Source organism: Mus caroli, unplaced genomic scaffold, assembly GCF_978045245.1.
Source record: "Mus caroli unplaced genomic scaffold, Mus_caroli_1 scaffold_10, whole genome shotgun sequence".
In the NCBI taxonomy this organism is placed as follows: domain Eukaryota; kingdom Metazoa; phylum Chordata; class Mammalia; order Rodentia; family Muridae; genus Mus; species Mus caroli.
The window spans coordinates 119,176,143-119,194,473 of record NW_028227265.1 but is presented as its reverse complement, the minus strand read 5'-3'; the positions used below and the strand labels follow the sequence as shown (position 1 = coordinate 119,194,473).

The 18,331-nt window shown below is 41.2% G+C and overlaps 1 protein-coding gene across 2 annotated transcripts in view; it reads left to right on the top strand.

Moving 5' to 3' along the window:
• Positions 1 to 18,331, top strand: part of Myo16 (myosin XVI) — a 486,437-nt gene that overhangs the window by 110,595 nt on the left and 357,511 nt on the right. For both annotated transcript variants that reach the window (XM_021170663.3, XM_029481007.2), the window contains exon 2: positions 14,284 to 14,547. In XM_021170663.3, coding sequence (XP_021026322.1) covers positions 14,322 to 14,547 — 226 coding nt within the window. In that variant the 5' untranslated portion in view covers positions 14,284 to 14,321. The remainder of the gene's footprint in view (positions 1 to 14,283; positions 14,548 to 18,331) is intronic.

The following is an 18,331-nucleotide window of genomic DNA, read 5'->3' as shown; positions in this document are numbered from 1 at the left end:
GGGAATAAAATCAAAAGATTAAAAAGATAAGGTATAAAAATGCTAACAATATAGTTAGAGGACAAGAACTGGAGATGTTTCTTTCTGGCTCCCTACTGTTTGGATTTTCCATGTCTAGGGACAGGGTAAAAGCTGTAGGTAGAGTCCATGAATGTTTCTCTCAGCTCCCGGTGTACATGTTCCTGTGTTAAGCTGGAGGTCTAGTGTAATTGTGAGTTTTCTGTCTATTAGTACCTTCTGCGTGTCTCAATATCTCTACAGACTATGCAACAGGCAAGTTCCCATTCACTCCAGAAGACTGTCTGTTGACCAATATCTATAGTATGGGATGTCCTCTGGAGAGCTGGAGAAGCCAAAAGAATTCTGCACTGGAGGAGGAGAACCAAGAACACCAGAGAAGCTTGGGCTCCCTCCTTTTGTAACATCTCAGTCAGGAAAGGTTGGAAAACACCCAGCTGAGGGAAGGCTTTATGTTACAATGGGAATTTCTAAACTATTCCAACAAAAAGAATTGAAATTGCACAAAGGAGATGCTAGGCATCAACCCGAGTTCCATCTTTGGAACCCATTGTGGAAAGGGAGGGCAGACTCCCCAAAACTGTTCTCTAACTTCTGTAGGAGTGAAGTGGCACACACACACACACACACACACACACACACACACACACATACACTCCATACAATAAAATAATAATAATGATGATACCAATAATACCAATATGAAGAAGATTGTGAAGACAAGGAAGAGGAGGAAGAGAAAGAGGAGGAGGAAGGAGGAGGAGGAGGAGGAGGAGGAAGAGCAACCAAAGATCTGTGTAGGGAGACTATGCTTGAAAAACAATCAGAAGGGTACAGCAGCAGAGGCAAGAAGCCTCCTGAGTGGATTCTGTGATAGCTAACATACCTGAGAAGGAAGAAAAGGAGACACAATACCACCAACACTGCAAGAATGATGGGGTTCAGTGGTCCTCAACATCATTTCTCACTCACTGCTGTAACTGAATGAAGGCCAGAGGAGAACCCATGACCTCGAGTTTCTAGTGCCACAATTATAGGAAAACAGCCATTGGTGAATACTGAAGTTTCAACTAGAGTCTCTCATTGCTTCAGAAGGAATCGAGGCTTTGTGTACCTGTGAGTTACACTTAAACAATTCCCAGTCAAGGCAGCTTAAAATGTCTTGTGTATTCAGGATGCTATCCAGAGGTTATGTGGGAAAGGTCAAGTGATCTTTGCCATCTCTGGAGATGGTTATGGCCAAGAAATCTAACTAGGATTCTCTATCCTTTATATGAAGATAATAAAATGCATAGGAAACATTGAGATAAAGTTGCAGGATCACCGGTGCGTATAAGCTGCCATCCTGTTTGTCTAGTTCATTTTTAAAGGTCTTTTGCTGAGAGTAGGGTTTTGAGAAGAATAATTAAAGGGAAGAATCTTAAGGGTCCTCTAAATAAGGGAGATTAAGAGACTTGAATTATTTATTATCTAGAAATGAGGAATGACAGGAGAGGTAGATACAAATTAATGAGTGGTTTGTAAAATCAATTGGCTATTCTTCTTCATTGCAGTGAGAAAGGCAGAAGAGGAAGCTATGGATTGAAAGGGCTAGCAACAAATGCAAAATTAATGACAGACATGCCTTGTGGTGCCTCATTCACAGATGCAAAAATGTTTCTATGCCTTTTTATTGAAGGATGTGAAGCTGATTCAAGACAGAATTTTCTCTCAAACTTCCAGTTCATTATTCTTTACTCCCACCACCACCATCTATTAAGCTGAGTTTTAGAGAGCTCTACTGAAGCCAGATCCACAGAGGACCTGGGAAGTGAATGTAGGTAGAGCTGCACATTGTCTCACTTACTTTACTCGTGGAGCATTCAGAACAGGTTGTAATCAGTGGATAGTCACCTCACCAGCTACCCATAAAGCATCTCGTGGGTCCCTGAGAAGCTGGTGTAATAAGCTATGCTTAGCAGAACATAGCCTGGCATCCTGTGCTGGTAGAAATTCGGAATACAGATGCAACTGGTGTGTCTGGTGAAGACAGCAGGCTCTCCCAAATTATTTTTGGTAACTTGTACTGTCCCTTACAGAGACTCCAGGACCAAGCCCAGGACAGTTTCCAGTTCCTTTTTATTCTGGTGTCTCACTTACCTTGTCTCAATCTGCGTACATTTCAGGGACTTTTTTTTCTTTAGTTGATAAGCAACAGGATGGCAAAGTGGAGACTTGATTAAATGCTGAACTTTGCTTGCTGTGGCCTCTTAAAACATGTTTGAATGAATGAATAAGTTAGTGTATGAATGAGTAACTGTATGGATGAATTATGATCATCCACCAGACAAGTTCTGTTGCTGCAACTGTGGATGCAAATAAGGATGGTCCATGCCTTTGCAGAGTCTGTGGCCAATGGGGCTGGGGGAAGAAGAATATTGACTGATGCATTCTTTTAAGAGTTGAGAGATGGCTCTGTATGAAAAGTGCTTGTAAATCCAGATGGATTGGGATGTACCTGTAATCTTAGTGCTCCTACAGGAGATGAGAAGTAGCAAGGAGACCCCCCCACACACACAAGTTTATAGGTGGCTAGCCTGTCATGCTTAGTGGTGACAATAACAGAGGTAAACAATAACAGAGCCTGCCTTAAAGGTGGATCAATGTTTTATTTTAATGAGTTCTTTAACAGATATAAAAGGAGGTCCACTGGCAGACAGGCTGATGTATATATATATATATATATATATATATATATATATATATATATGTGTGTGTGTGTGTGTGTGTGTGTGCATGCAAGGTTGACCAATTGTCCCTTTTATTAAAACCAAAACTATTAAGTAGCATGCTGATGTTTTGGGTTTTTTTTATTAGGTATTTTCCTCATTTACATTTCCAATGCTATCCCAAAAATCCCCCATACCCACCCCCCCACTCCCCTACCCACCCACTTCCCCTTTTTGGCCCTGGCATTCCCCTGTACTGGGGCATATAAAGTTTGCAAGTCCAATGGGCCTCTCTTTCCAGTGATGGCCTACTAGGCCATCTTTTGATACATATGCAGCTAGAGACAAGAGCTCTGGGGTACTGGTTAGTTCATATTGTTGTTCCACCTATAGGGTTGCAGTTCCCTTTAGTTCCTTGGGTGCTTTCTCTAGCTCCTCCATTGGGGGCCCTGTGATCCATTCAATAGCTGACTGTGAGCATCCACTTCTGTGTTTGCTAGGCCCCGGCATAGTCTCACAAGAGACAGCATGCTGATGTTTTACTTTTACTGTTCCTTCCTTTGAGAAAAAGGAGATCGGGTTAAGACTGGTACCCAATGTTGTCCTCCAACATCCGTATGGCCTCCTTGACAGATGCATGCCCATACTCACCCTCACATACATACATACATACATACATTCACACATACATACATACATTCACACACACACATATGGCATACATATAAGATGAAAAAGGAAATATATAGCATCACCTTATTCATCACCACATAGTTACAAACAACCACCATTGCTTCACATCAGGTTTTCAGACACATTCAGAAGAAAGACTGTTAAATACAAGGATTCAGTTCAGTGAATCCGAAAGGCCTAAGAGGGTCAGGATAACACTCTTCTCTAAATGCTGACTCCCTAGTTCCCAGGGTCCACTGGCTTCTGTTTCTCTCCACTTGTCATCTGCATATGAGTTCCAGGCCTGTAACCATACCTTTGGAAACAGGCAATTTGACTGCCTATGCATTAGATTGCATCCTTGAGCCCAGAAGGTATTCAGACAATGCTTGGTTTAATTGTGGTTGATTGATTAGGAGTATTTTGTATTCTGTTCTAAGTATAATACATATTGATCAGGAAACAGGAAGCTATCTGAAACCTGAGAGTTTCATTTAAAGCTGACCTATATGTAATGAATATGCCATGCATTATTTAAATATTTAGTGCTCCTGTGAGATGTATGTCCATAGCAAAGAGAGAACAGAGCAGCTGGTGAGATGGCTCAGTGGATGAAGGATGCCAAGATTAAACATGAGTTTGATCCCTAGAACTGACATGGTAGAAGGAGAGATCCAACAACCACAGGTTGTACTCTGACCATCACACAAAAGATAAGTAAAAGAAATATAATTTTAAAAAGAGAGAGAGGGAGTTGGAGAGATGGGTCAGTCCTGTTGGCCACAGACTCTGTAAAGTCATGGAATACCCTTATTTTCATTCACAGTTGCAGCAATACAGCATGTCTGAAAGCTGACCATAAATCATCCATATGTTTACTCACTCATACAGTAACTTATTCACTCATTCAAATATATTTTAAGAGGCAGCCATAAGCAAAGTTCAGCACTTAAGTCTTTACTGGCTACTTTCCAGAGGATCTGGGTTTGAGTCTCAGTACCCACATGACAACTTACAACTGTCTGTAACTCCAGTTCCAGTACCCACATGACAACTTACAACTGTCTGTAACTCCAGTTCCAGTACCCACATGACAACTTACAACTGTCTGTAACTCCAGTTCCAGTACCCACATGACAACTTACAACTGTCTGTAACTCCAGTTCCAGTACCCACATGACAACTTACAACTGTCTGTAACTCCAGTTCCAGGGGATCTGATTTCTTCTTCTGGCTTCTGTGGGCATTGAACACATACTATACATATACATACATACATACATACATACATACATACATACATACAGGCAGGCAGAACAAATAAAAAACACTTTTCTTAAAAGTTTGGACATGACCAGATGTCATAGAAGGGTGTGCCCCAGGATAATCCTGACTTGTCTTCTACATGAGTCACTTGCTGGCCATTGAAAGAAAGTTATTTGTAGTGACTTAAATACAGAATGGAATTACTGGTTCTCCTTCACTATAAAACATCTCTGATACCTAGAAAGTCTAAAGCTGGATTTATTTTGCCTTTAGTTACTGCAGATATTGGTATCTGAGAATGTAACTAAAACAACTATTTTTCTTTCTCTATCTGCCTCTCCCTATATCTCAGAAGTTGTGGGCTTCGATATCAAATGCCTGTGTCCAAGTGGGATGATCTTAAGGCAAGGTATGCCTATAAAATAAGTCTTCCAAGGATCATTTTTATGAATTATACCTCAAAGAAGGATTCTGAACTTTCCAAGCTAGGACCACACCCAAAAGGATCTGTCATTGACTCTTTTCAGTGGTGAGCCATTATGATGGACTCAGTCAACATCAGTTTTCAGTCCTGATGGGCAGTTGCAATGGCAAACTTCCTGCTAACCCCACTAAAACCAGAGTTGTGAAGGTAAGTTGTCAGGAAAGACATTAGGCATTCTAGGTACAAGGCAAATGGTTTGCTCCATGTTGGTAATAGGAGACAGTTGTAAGATATTGTGCCTGTGAGAGTGGGCCAAGTTCACAGTGACCTGGTAGGCAGGATTGGCTATAGATGGTAATTTGTAAATCTTGACCAACTTTTCTTCCATACTATTTTTCTGTATTAATGTTCAAGTAAATTGGTGTTTTATACAAGCCTACCTGGTAGGGTGTAATGCTGGGAGACTGGGCAAACTGTATTACGCAGTAAGCAAGTTCCATGATAACCAGTGCCCTCCTGTTGGGCACACAGATGATGGCCTGCTCTCTGTCCTTTGTTCTGCCATTGGTTTGTGAGTTGAACTTTCTTTCATCTGAAAGTTCTTACAAATCATTGTGAATAGCAATGGGAATCATTTCAACTTCAAAGTCTCTCTCCACCCTGAAGAGTACAAATTATAATCCTATTTTATCCTAATATGTTAATCCTAGAAAAGGGCTGAATAAACATCATGAATTAAAATTAAATGTGATTTTTTTCAATGTCTTCCCAGTTCCTTTAAGGGAACCAAACATTTTATATTAAAGTAGTATCTTAAATGATTTATTTTAAGATTCAGAAATGTGTCTAAATACACATTTTTCACTTATAACTGTGAAACTGGGATGCAGTTTTCAATTATAATGAAGAGCCTTGACAAGGAATGACTAGAAACCCATAATCTTTGGTGCAGTATCCGAAACACACCTTATTCACCTTGGGACATTGCTTCAGGGATTGGACCAAACTTCTTGCTCTGAAAGGTAATGGGTGCTGAGGCTGAGACTCCTGTGCTAGGACTACCTGGATGCTGAGCAGTTTGTTTAGTAAATACCTTGTCTGGTAGGAGTAGGAGCTGGGTCCGTTCCAACTGAAGCTGGGGATGCTGATGAAGGATACATTATCTTCATGTGGATGCAGAGCTCAGAGTAATTTAGTTTAGGACTCAAATGAGTACATCAGAGACAGAAGTCTACATTTTTCTTCATTGAATATGAACCCAAAGAAGCCCCCAGTAGCTACAACAGGAGAAAGTCAGGAGTCCATGTTTGTTAGTTGCCATCTCAATGACAAAGCCCCACTTTTTTTCTGAAATGAACAGTGACAGTTCCTATTTTCCAATCTTGAGAGACAGCTATGTACTCCTGGAATTTAGGATGTCAAGAGCCTCAGGAAAAAAACAGGTCTGAGAGCCACATCATGACTTGTCCTGATCAGTTATCATTAGGAGGCTCTGATTTTATGGGGCTAGACTTCTCCAGAAGTGGTAGTTCTGAGAGAAAGTTGGAGAAGAGAGAGCCTATGCTGGCTTTTCACGTTCACTTTGCCTTCAGCTCCATCTTGTGTGGTCTGTAAGAGGCACAGAGAGGATATCCTCTTGACATTTCTAACAAGCACACAGTTGAGGGTGGGTCTCAAATGATATGGGGCTGCAGATCCGTGGGATGGGTAGAGCTGGGTGGATTCTGACAGGCCAGCTTTCCCTATGTGAGGCAAGCCTCTGTGAGGAGCTTCAGCACAGGAAGTCACCACAGGCCACCCATGGTGCAGGACAAACCAAGCAGGCTTGGTTCACTTGGAAGAGGAACTGGAATGGGCATCTGGGGACAAGATTCAGGTTTTTGCTACCCTGAAACAAGGTCTGGAGAGCAAAACTATTTCAATCTGTTACATCAGGCTGTACGCCATGACCAAGTAATCGATCATTAAAGAAATATCAATAGGAAGTCAGGTGCAGAAATATAGATCCAATAGTGAATCTATGTGTGTTTATTTCTTTTTTTCTTTTTTCTTTTTCGGTACAGAGGAAAACTTTATCAGATTTCCTCACAAGAATAGGTGAAACCAATTGGACAGGAGCCCAAGAAATGTCCTCTAGGCACATAAATTTAAAAATTGAAAGAAATCTGAAAACCAGTGAGTTGCAAAATGTCCTTGCTTTTCTTAAGTTTAATTGAAACTCTTAAGTATTGTTTAAATGTTTCACGATTCCCAACTTCCAGAAAAGACGCTGTGAGCCTCAATCTTCAGACCTCTTCAGACTCTAAGGTGTACATCTTGTTAAAATGTGGTTGCTTTCTATGTTTTCTTCTGTAAGGAAGGAAATATCCCTTCATTGCAAAGATGCTAAGCTCTCAGTCTCTGGAGAAGTTCCTGTTCTATTGTAGACTTACAGCTGCAGGAGGATGTAGAAGCAATTATACCCTTCACTTTGAAAATCCTCATTGTGTTTCTTTTTTGTTTTATTGCCATTTTCTATGCAGACAAAAAAGACACAAAAAGCCTCTGGATCTTGTAACAATGAATTCTAAGAATAAGTATCTGAGGGAGGATTTGCTGAGTGCACAGATATCAAAGCATGTGAGTGTGTGAGCATGTACTGGTGTGTGCATGTGCAAGTCTTGTGTGCTTGGCACCTGTGAGTAAGCTTGCTCATTCTTGCCCTGACAGCCATCTTCTTGGCTTTCAGAATTTACAAAAGAACTTTTTATATGAAGTATGGTAAACACTAAGATTGTTATTACATTCTCATGAAATAAGCCATGGATTTACTTTAAAGTTCCTATGTTACATCTCCTTATGTTTTGCATCTTTTCAACATTTTAAAACATTGAAACATAACAGAACTTATCCTCCTGACCCCCATGTGCATGGTTCAGGGGTGTTCTGTACACTTCTACTGTTTAGACTGGGTTTTCATGGTATTTCCCCTTGCAAATGGCAGTTCTGTTCAACACAAGCTCACCTCTGCTTTCTGGAGCTTGACCGATCTGCTAAAGGAGCATCCTCCTGTTCTGAACATTTCCTGATTGACTTATCTTAGAGCACACGATGCTCTCCAAGGTCAGCTATGCTGTGAACCATGGAGGAATTTCCTTCTAGGCTGACTAAGATGCCATTGCATGTGTGTCTTCATTTAGTTTATCATCTGTGGACATCCAGGCTTGCAACATCCTCAGGATCTTCAGTGTTTGCAATACTCAGACAATATTAGTTCAGGATGCCCCACTTCTGACCTTTCTGAACATCTTCCACAATGTTCCATGTAGCATTTGCATTGTGCCAAGAGTGTGTTACCTGCTCCACATCCACACCAACACCTCCTGTCCTCTGTGCCCTGGGCAACAGCCTTCATAGCAGAGATTCAGTCCTATTTGGCTATGGTTCTATCTTGCAGTCATGGTGTGTGTGCGTGTGTGTGTGTGTCTTGGGTGTTCTATATGCTGTGGATCATATGTTGACATTTCTGAACAGACACACTTGTCCACTTGTCTGCTCATTTTAATCAGGTCATTTGGGTTTGGCCTGCAATGGTTCCTCATGTATTCTGTGTCAGCCTCCTGGTTGGTTATGGTTTGAGACACTTTCTCTTACTGTGCAGATTGTCGTTTTATTCAGTTCATTGTGTCTTCAGATGCTCAGTGGTTTACAGACTGTGCACTCTCATTATCCATATCTGCTGGTCTTATCGGTGCTGTGGACATTACATCTAATGTTAGGAAGTCTTTGTTTCCTACAATTAGGCTTAGATTTTATATTCAGACCTGTGATCCACATTTAACTCAGGTCACATGTGACTCAAATAAAGATCCACATTAATTCTTTACCATGTGTGTCATTATTTCTTTGTTTTACTTATTTTCTCTCTTAAAATAGCATTTTAAGACCTATAACATTAGTATGTTCAGTCTGCATAAAATTTGCATCTGTACAAATATGTTTAATATATGTATATATATATATACATACAAATATATGTATATACATATGTGTGTGTGTATAACAGTCTATATGTTATATGCATGTGATCCTAGTACTAATGTTACTTAGGAAGAATTCCAGAAGTCCAAAGCCAGCCTGAAATACATAGTTTCAGATCAGCTTTGGCTATAGAAAGAGATAAAAATAGCAATCTCTTAATTTAAATTATTAACACTAATAGATAATTATAAAGGGTATTATGATGTGTGTGTGCATGTGTGTGCATGTGTATGCATATGTGTGGGTATCTATCTTGTAATATGCTTTATATGTATTGATTATTATGTCCCTTGCAAGCAAAATCTGAGAGGAACACTCAGAAATACTATATATCATAGAACTGTCTATCCAAGAAGACATATAAAGGAATGAAGGCAGATGAGAAATGAACAGGAAAGAGAAAACTATATGAACCTGGCAAAGGTCAGAGCCATCCCATATTCCCCTGCTCTAAAGCAAATTGGCCATTTCTCACTGAGCCAGGCAGATAGTCTGTGTGCCTCTCAGTGACTGAGGCTAAAAATGCACAGGAGGCATTTCACTTTCTAGACCATGCAGGTCATAGGATACAGGTGTGGGCCCAGCCAACAGTGTGATCTGTGTGGGGCCACATCAGCTTCTGTCCTGGGCTGAAGCCTCCTCTTTGACACACAGACACAAGCTAATGTCCTGACATGCAATCCACTCCCATAATTTTACATGAATACATTTTCTTGCTTACAAATTATAAAGCATATTTTCTTTCATTTCATGTGGAAAATTGTAGTATTTTTAAATTTCATTTCCAAGATAGTCTTTTGGTTTGGGAAATTGAGTAAAAATCCTTATATTCCCAATTGTGCCAAGAATACTTTAACCCTATTGTCAGTTTTTTTTCTTTCTCAGCTATGTCAAGTCCATTAATGAGAAAAATTGCTCTAAAATCTAGTTCAAATCTCACAAAAGCCATCTCAGAAAAGTTGCAGGAGACACAGGTAACCCATTCTCTTGTGCTGCCCTTGACATCAGGGTGTGGCTCAGCCCAAAGCGCTCAACAGCAGTGGGAAACACAGCCTACCTTTGCTTAGAGTACAGCAAGACTTTGACATGTGAAACCATCCAGAAGGTCTTGATGAACCATAAATGTCACCTAAAATGTTAATATGTATTAGAGCAAAACAATAGAACCACCAATTGATTTACCAAATGGCTGGAGTGGTCAATGGATGGTCATAAAATTGTTTTTTCTATGGTGTTTTCTTTTATGTCACAGTGGTACATGGAGTTGACTATATTGGGAAATCTACCCTATGATAAAAAACAAAACAAACAAACAAACAAAAAAAAACCCAAGCAGTACAAATCAAAGATCCCATTTCTACCTCACCAGCGCACCACTGTTTAGACAGGAGTGGTGAAGGTTTTCATTCAGAAATATTAGTCTTCACATGGCATAGGCTAGCACTGTGGAAAATAACTAAAGCTCCATATCACCTTAGCTGATAACTGTTGAGACACTGAGAGTTCCCAAACCACTGATGGCCAAACACCATGGACTTCAGTCAGGGTAAGCATTCATTGGTGTGAGGTTCCCTTTTAGGCAATAACAAAGGGCTGTAGTGTGGCCATTGTTGACAAGTAGCCTCCATGGGCACCGTTTTTAGTAGTGTCAGTCTGAAAGAAGCAACAACAACAGGAGCAAAAGTGAGAGAAGCCGATTTTCTGCAGATCTGATCATTCTCTGCCACAGTAAAAAGAACACATGCTCTGTCTTTCTGCAGGCAATCTTGTATGTGCATTCATCTTTATATTGTCTGCTGTGTCAGTCCATTTGGGGTTCCACACAGGATAGCGAGCCAACAATGAAGAGACTGGTCCCTATTAGTCCTGGCCCTGTCACTGGCCAAATGAACTTTGTCATGATGCAGTCAGAAATCCCTGTCTGCACTCAGGATGTGCATATACAGAGTCGTGCAATGATGGGGTAGCCCATCTCATTTTTGCCCCGCCCCATCTTTAGCATCCCCTTAGGCCATCCTTAGGACCATGTTTAGAATCCTGCTTATAGAGTTTTCAGATATTCAGTGACTGCATAAGCCTTGTGTTTCTTTTTAGTGTTAGCTGTCAGACTGGCAGACTCTGACACGGGTTACTGTTGGTTCACCTGTAATTACAAAACATCACAGCACATCAAACACTTTTAGACTATAATCAACCTACAGACTAATAAAAAGTCAAAACATAGGGCACTATTTGACAATAAAATATGTTAAATCCTAAATTAGAACAAGATATGCTGAGACATAGGCATAGAAATGTCACAGGGGATTCCATTACCCTGTGTGATAACCTAAAAATGAATAAGAAAAGAAGTGCACTAGAAATTAGTCCGTGTGAATTTGGAACTTAGCAACTGTGGCGGTAAGGACATAGAGAAACTTGACGGTCACTGCTGCTGAACCCTTTAGAAGCCAGTAAAGTGTTACTCCACCTGTCACGGTCATCATTGCAGAGTCCTTGGAAGTTAATTGACACTTTCACCAAGAGACCCTTCTTCAAGCTAAGAACTGGAAGGCCACTCTGTTTATTAGAGTGTCCCCTCTGTCAACACCATGCTCGTCAATCCATGGCCCTATGGGATCCTGCTGGCTTCTGTAGGTTTTCCTGTGGCCCGACAGTCTCCTATCTATCTAATGACCAAGTCAGGACCCTCATAGAAGTCAAAATGTCAAGAGATCAAAGTCAGTAAGTCAAACTTGGTCCAGTTTTCTGAATGATCTGTTGAAACATTTCCTGGTTAATGAGGACTCCCAGACCCTCTGCAGCTTCAGTCAGGGCTCACACTAACCCACCTTCCACGCAGCAGTTTGTCATGCTGCGAAAGCTGCCATTGCCTCTTCCTGTTGAGGTTATTGGAGGATGCAGCTAGTTGATACTTCTATCACTACTTCTATTAGACAAGCTGCTTCCCCTTGCTGGAGGTAGACAACTGCATATGGCACACTGTGTTTTCTTATTTGTCTGTGAGTCTACAGGAAGCTCTTTTGACTGTAGTAGGCAAATATGCCTCAGATCCTAGAAAAGCCATAGCTTCTCTCAGCTCTGTGTCTTTTACTTAAAAGCAGGGATGGGTGTCTTGGCACACTGTGTATGTGCAAGAACAAGGTCTGTAGAGCAACCATGAAAGCAGAGTGTCACACATGGCCGCTCCACAGCTTGATCTTTTAACACACCATGGAAGAGTCTTTTGATGGCTTAGAGGCTCTGCATGAGTTTCCTTCACATTAAGCAGGAAATTAGCCACATGTTTGTACATGTGTAGAGAGTTATTAGATTGTTTTGGACTTTGGACATGCATACATTAAGAAAAAAAGCATATATTTGGGTGTGGTCACACAGGCCAGTAACTTCAATATTCTAGAAGCTAAGGCAAGAGGGTCATTAGATTTGAGGCCAGTTTGGGATATATGACACAGTTCCTGGCTAGTCTAGACTAAATCTTGTCTTAAAGCATTAGGCTTAAAAAAAAAACAAAAAGCAAAACAAAACAAAACAAAACAAAACAAACAAACAAAGCTGTTTCAGTCCAGAGAGATGGCTCAGGAGTTGCCAAGCCTGATGACCCAGGTTGGATCCCAGAATGAACATGGTGAAAGAGGGAGAGAATCAACTCCAGCAAACTGCTGTCTGGCCTCCACATGCTCACCATGGCACAAACACATCCACTCCTATTTAAAGTCAATGAATGTAAACAATCAGGATGGACTTTATTTATTTAAGAACAACTAGACACTTAACTGAATATACAAGCCAGATTTGATAATTCATAAGGACAGCTTTCTCTCAATCATAAATTTTAGCCGCAAGGTAAATGTGTTTGTGCAGTTTTGTCCCCTGGTGTTTTGGGTCACTTCATAGGACACAGTGGAAAAGTAAAAGCGGATCTTCTAAATACCAGAATGAAGAATTTAATATGGTGACTACCATATCAATAAGACACTGATGACGAGAGCCACAGTGTTATGCATAATTTTGAGATGTTAAAAAAAATTTCCGTGCCAACTCTGTGTTACACTTAACCATACTTAGGTCTCTTAGAAACAAGTGCCCCCTGTCACATGGGAAAAGGTCAGCGGGAAGTTAGTGGGAACAATGATTAAAGCCATGGGAAACTGACTGCATGTGCTACAAGTTCCGTATTAGGATGTCAGCTGAAACGCCATGCAGTGGAAGCCCAGCTTTATTAGGGTGTTTGGAAAGAGTTGCAGGGATGTGAAGGGTTGCCAAGGAAAGGAAGAGCAGAGATAGGAACTGTATCTAAGAATTTATCCCAAAATTCAACCGTTTATTTGGTAGTATTCAGTCATAATTGAGTTTAATGGTTAAACTCAATTTGAGGCCGTTTTTGTAGATTTATAGATATGGTGAAGGGATGGGCTGAGTTCATAACTGTGTTGAGGAAAGTTTCATATTCTATTATTGGTTTTATTGCTATGAAATTGTAGGCGTTGCTTCACTGTTTTCCCTGTTCTGTAAAGTGGGTCATGCTGCATTTGCGCAAGCACAGGGGAGCTACGGTAGGTAGGTTATTCCTGCTCGGCAGTGGGTATTTACAGATTCAGAACTGCAGAAGGTATTGTAGAATCAGGAATGCAGTGAGAATTATAGATTCAGGAATGCTGTGGACATTGAAGATCTGGGGATGCTGCAAGCATTATAGAATCAGGAGAGCAGGGGACACAGCAAAATTAGGAATGCAGTGAATATTTTACAATTAGGGATGGATTAAGCATTGTAGATTCAGAATACAGTATACAACCAAAATTACATGAAGAATTATAGAATCAGGAATGCAGTGGGCAATGCAGATTTGGGGATTCAGTAGGCACTATAGAATTAAGAATACAGTAAGATTTATAGAATCAGGAATGTAGTGGTCATGGGATCAGGAATACAGTAGACACTGCAGAATCAGGAACGCAGTGGGCACTGCAGAGTCAGGAACGCAGTGGGCACTGTAGACTCAGGAATACAGTGGCCACTGCAGAGTCAGGAACGCAGTGGGCTTTGTAGTTTCAAGCATTGTAATGAACAATATAGACTCTCATGGCCATGGACATTATTGTGTTGGTATGTATATAACGCTGATATGAAGTGAGAATTTATCTAGTGACTTTCCTCTCTTCCTTATTTCAGGTTGCTACCAGCTATGTAATGTTTTTCGATCTCATGAGATGGAAATTGACCAGTGCTTGCTGGAGTCCCTCCCCCTGGGCCAGAGGCAGCGTCTGGTAAAGCGCATGCGCTGTGAGCAAATCAAAGCCTACTATGAGCGAGAGAAAGTGTCCCAGAAGCAGGAAGGGCTCCTGAAGAGAAGCAAGCCTGGGAAGAGGCAGAAGGTCCGCTTCGGCCTGGCTGACATGATTCAGGATGCCATCATCCACCATCATGACAAAGAGGGTATGCCTTCTCCAAAGAGATCTCGTGATCTGTTTTTGTTTGTTCTTTCCCAGGGAGATGAGAATGCCTTTAAAAAGGATGTTTCCTCCAAAATATGGTATGGAATGTCATCAATCTCTTAAGTGATATGTGAAACAGTAAATTTTGAGGGAAATGTTTGTATTGTATACAGCTTGAAAAAAAAGTACCTATCTAAAAGACAAGAGACTTCTTTTAAAATTTAACTTTCATTCTTAACAGGAAACATTCTTAGATCAGTGGTTCTCAACCTATGGATCTCTAAACCCCTTTGTGGGTCAAAGGACCTTTTCACAGGGGTCACATGTCAGATATCTTGCATACCAGATATTTACTGTACAATTCATAACAGTAGCAAAATTACAGTTATGAAGTAGCAATGGAAACAATTTCAGTTGGGCAGGAGGGTCACCATGACATGAGGAACTATATTAAAGGGTCGCAGCATGAGGAAGGTTGAGAATTGCTGTCTTAGAAGATGGCTGTGACTGCTTTTCTCATTTTTCCCACACATCCACATGGATACAGGCAAAGTCAGTTGCCTCAGAATTTGTAGAGGGTTAAGACTCAACTTTTTGAAAACTCATTTCCTGGGCAGCTATTATGACCTTCCCTTGTCTTCATGCACTATGTGAATGGCCTCAGATCTTATGTTTGGGTCTTCGGCTAATTTTGTATCAGGATGGCATTGAGTTTCAGTGGTCTCTACACTGGTGTCCAGTTTCCCTGCACCATGTGTGCAGCCTTCACTTTCTCCAGTTGGTTGTGAGTTTAGGAGTGTATTTGGGGGTCTCTATTGCATTCCAGTGATCTCTGTGTCTATTTTATGCAGCCGTTAGGCTGCAATGAAGCTCTTCAGTGGCTTATTTTAAATTCCTGAAAGCCTGCTTCTACAGTGACATACTTCTTCCTCCTAATCATGCCAGTCCCTCTGAGCCAAGCATTCAAACCCATCAGTCTATGGGGTCATTCCTGCTCATATCCCCATGTCTTAAGGACTCTGTCCCTTCTGGTCAGAGAAACCCTGGAATATTGAATGAGTTAATAACCAACTTTGACTAGGGTTCAGAAGACTAAAATGTCAGCAGCAGTGAGTGTTGGCATTGAAAATCATTTTGATGAGATTTCAGATGAGAATGAGGATGTCCATGTCTGAATCTGGATGGAGGCCAGACATACTAAATTATTATGAAGAATATGTTTGTAATTTTGTCCATGCCCTGAGACTTTGGCAGACTATGTTTAAAGTGGGTTGGCTCATTCGTCTGTGAGAAGAAATGTCAAAGGCATCTAGTCTTCAAGCTGAGGTATGGTATCTCTCTGCTTTTAACCTGCTTCTCAGTGAGAAGTGGAAATTAAAAGCACAATCAAAAGACTCAAAAACTGAAATTTGGTCAAAAAAAATTACTATGCCAAGTAGAGGCTAAGAAGGCTTTGGCTTCAGAAGAGATCAACATCAATAAAAGAAGCTACATATGCTTTTCTGGACTGCTAGGAGACTGCCATAAGGGCATCTCTGTAGTAAGCTAAATCCTGGTGGTCACTGCTCTCAAGAGATGAGAGCCCTGGGAACTTTATTTTGGAAAGTTAGTTCCTCTGGGATCCCGCTTATATGGGGCTACTCAGGAAGCTGTTTCTCAGGGCTCATTCCAGCACAGTCAGAAGTCATGGTGGAGTGGAGGACTGAGCTATGGACTCAGCTTGCATAAGACTGTGCTGTAGTCCATGTAAATAGGGTTTACTGAAATGCAAGAAAAACCTAGCCATGGAGACTGCTTCCCAAAACTGAAAAGAAATCTGAAGCTAGGGTGGGGGACAATTAACACGTACTAAGGCTGGGTTTCCTGTAAGTGGCTGCAGAGAGGGAAATGCACAGGAGAGTGATGTCTAAAGTGTGGTGAAGAGTCCAGGATGTCGGAGATGCCAAATATGTGGCATACCTGCCCAAAACAGCTAGCCTAGGTCAGATGTCCCATGGACTCAGGTGGCAAGGCCACAGGTAGAGAGTTTAAAGGGCCCTGAGAACTTATTTCCTAACCTGGTATAGCCTAGATGCTGGGCTCAAACTTAGTTTGGGGCGTTCTCTCCTTCCTGGGTGTTCTTCAGAAGGGGTGCACTATACTAACCACCACATCTAGGCATGTGTAACTTATTCTTAATTTTATCAGGGCTGACTGCTAAGAGTAGGTCTTGATTCTCAAAGGAGACATTGGACTTGAATTTTTGAAAACATTTGGAACTGATAAAACTTTAAGGCATCTTAGAGATAGACTTCTTGGGGTTTTCATTATGAGTCAGCCTTGAGTTTTAGGGGCTATGGGTGAAACGTCATAGCTTGAACCTGAAATGTTCCTCACAGGTTCATTTCGTAACAGCTTTGGGTCCAGCTCTTTGTGCTTTGGGCAAGTGGTGGGGAGTTAGGAAGGATCGCCTTGCTGAGGGGAAAAGTTCACATCTGTGGACTGCCGAATGTTATAAATGGGCTCTGTTCACTTTCCGTCACCATAGTTACAGACAGGGCTCCCAAAACCTAAGTCCAACCTTGGGTTGAAACAAGTTGTCATACAGTGTGACTCGTTTTACGTTGTTTTGTCACAGTGGCAGCTGTGCAAATGGGGACTTTTTAAAGAAGCCAATGGAGGTGTGTACACCTTGCTAACCTCTGAAGCCACTGGTTGGCTGGATCTAAGGTGGACACTTTTCTCCATGGGTTAGTCACAATTTGAAATTCCAGGTTTTATTTGTAGCTCACTATAGAAGATATTTTCCTGACCTGATTTTTTTTCTTAACGTGTTCAATCTGAAAAATTCATGAATTTAGGAATGTATGCATTTCCAAGACTCTTAGACAAGGATTGTGAATCTGTAGATAAGAGAGCTGTCAGCACGCTATGTGCAATGATGGCTATAACGAGACTCTCTGCTCTTCTATTTGGATACCCCAGTGAAACTGCTCTTTGCTGAGATGTTCCCACATCTTATTTAAATGCACATGCGTTTATGCCTTTATACATGGCAGTAGCAGAAAGCATGTGATCTGGTAGAGCTTGAGAGAGTCTTTACTCTAATGCCATTTACACCAGAAAGGAGAGGTGCTGTGACTGAGTCGTCACCTGATGGTCACATGCTTCCCCAGGGTAACGTTTGCACTTAACAGCTCTGCCACTCGGACTTTATATACACAGTGATAGGAGGAACTGTGTGTGTCTTGGGCTCTGTTCCACTCTTCCTGTTTGGTGCATTCCTGAGAGTGTGGAGTCTAAGTTCAAAACCATTTACCTTCTTCACTGTCAGCAGATGCCATAGCAAATGTACATAGAACTGAAATCTTTGTGCATTATCATTATGTTGGTGGAAAAGTAATGAAACACACACACACTTAGATGAAACACTCATACATCTTACAAAATGATGTCTATGGCCTGAAAGAAATTAGGAGTAGTAAAGGAATAAATCGCGTTACTCCCCTAAGACCTTATAGAATCATATTTTTCAGTCATTCATGCTACACCACCTGAACCATTCTTTCCCAAGCAGTTGTTGACAGGTGACAACCATTCTGTCACTGGTGATCAGAAGGCAGGAAAGAGAATGATTTTTCCCCTGAGAACACCCATCTAGATAGAAGAAAACCTCAGAGTATACAGAACATAGCAAGTGTGCAGGAGGGAGCGAAGTCTGGGAGAGTGACAGGGATGGGGAAACCTACTTGGAAAATGTGATTCTGGAGGGATGTGCCCTTAACCATTGCTTGCACTTTAGCTAT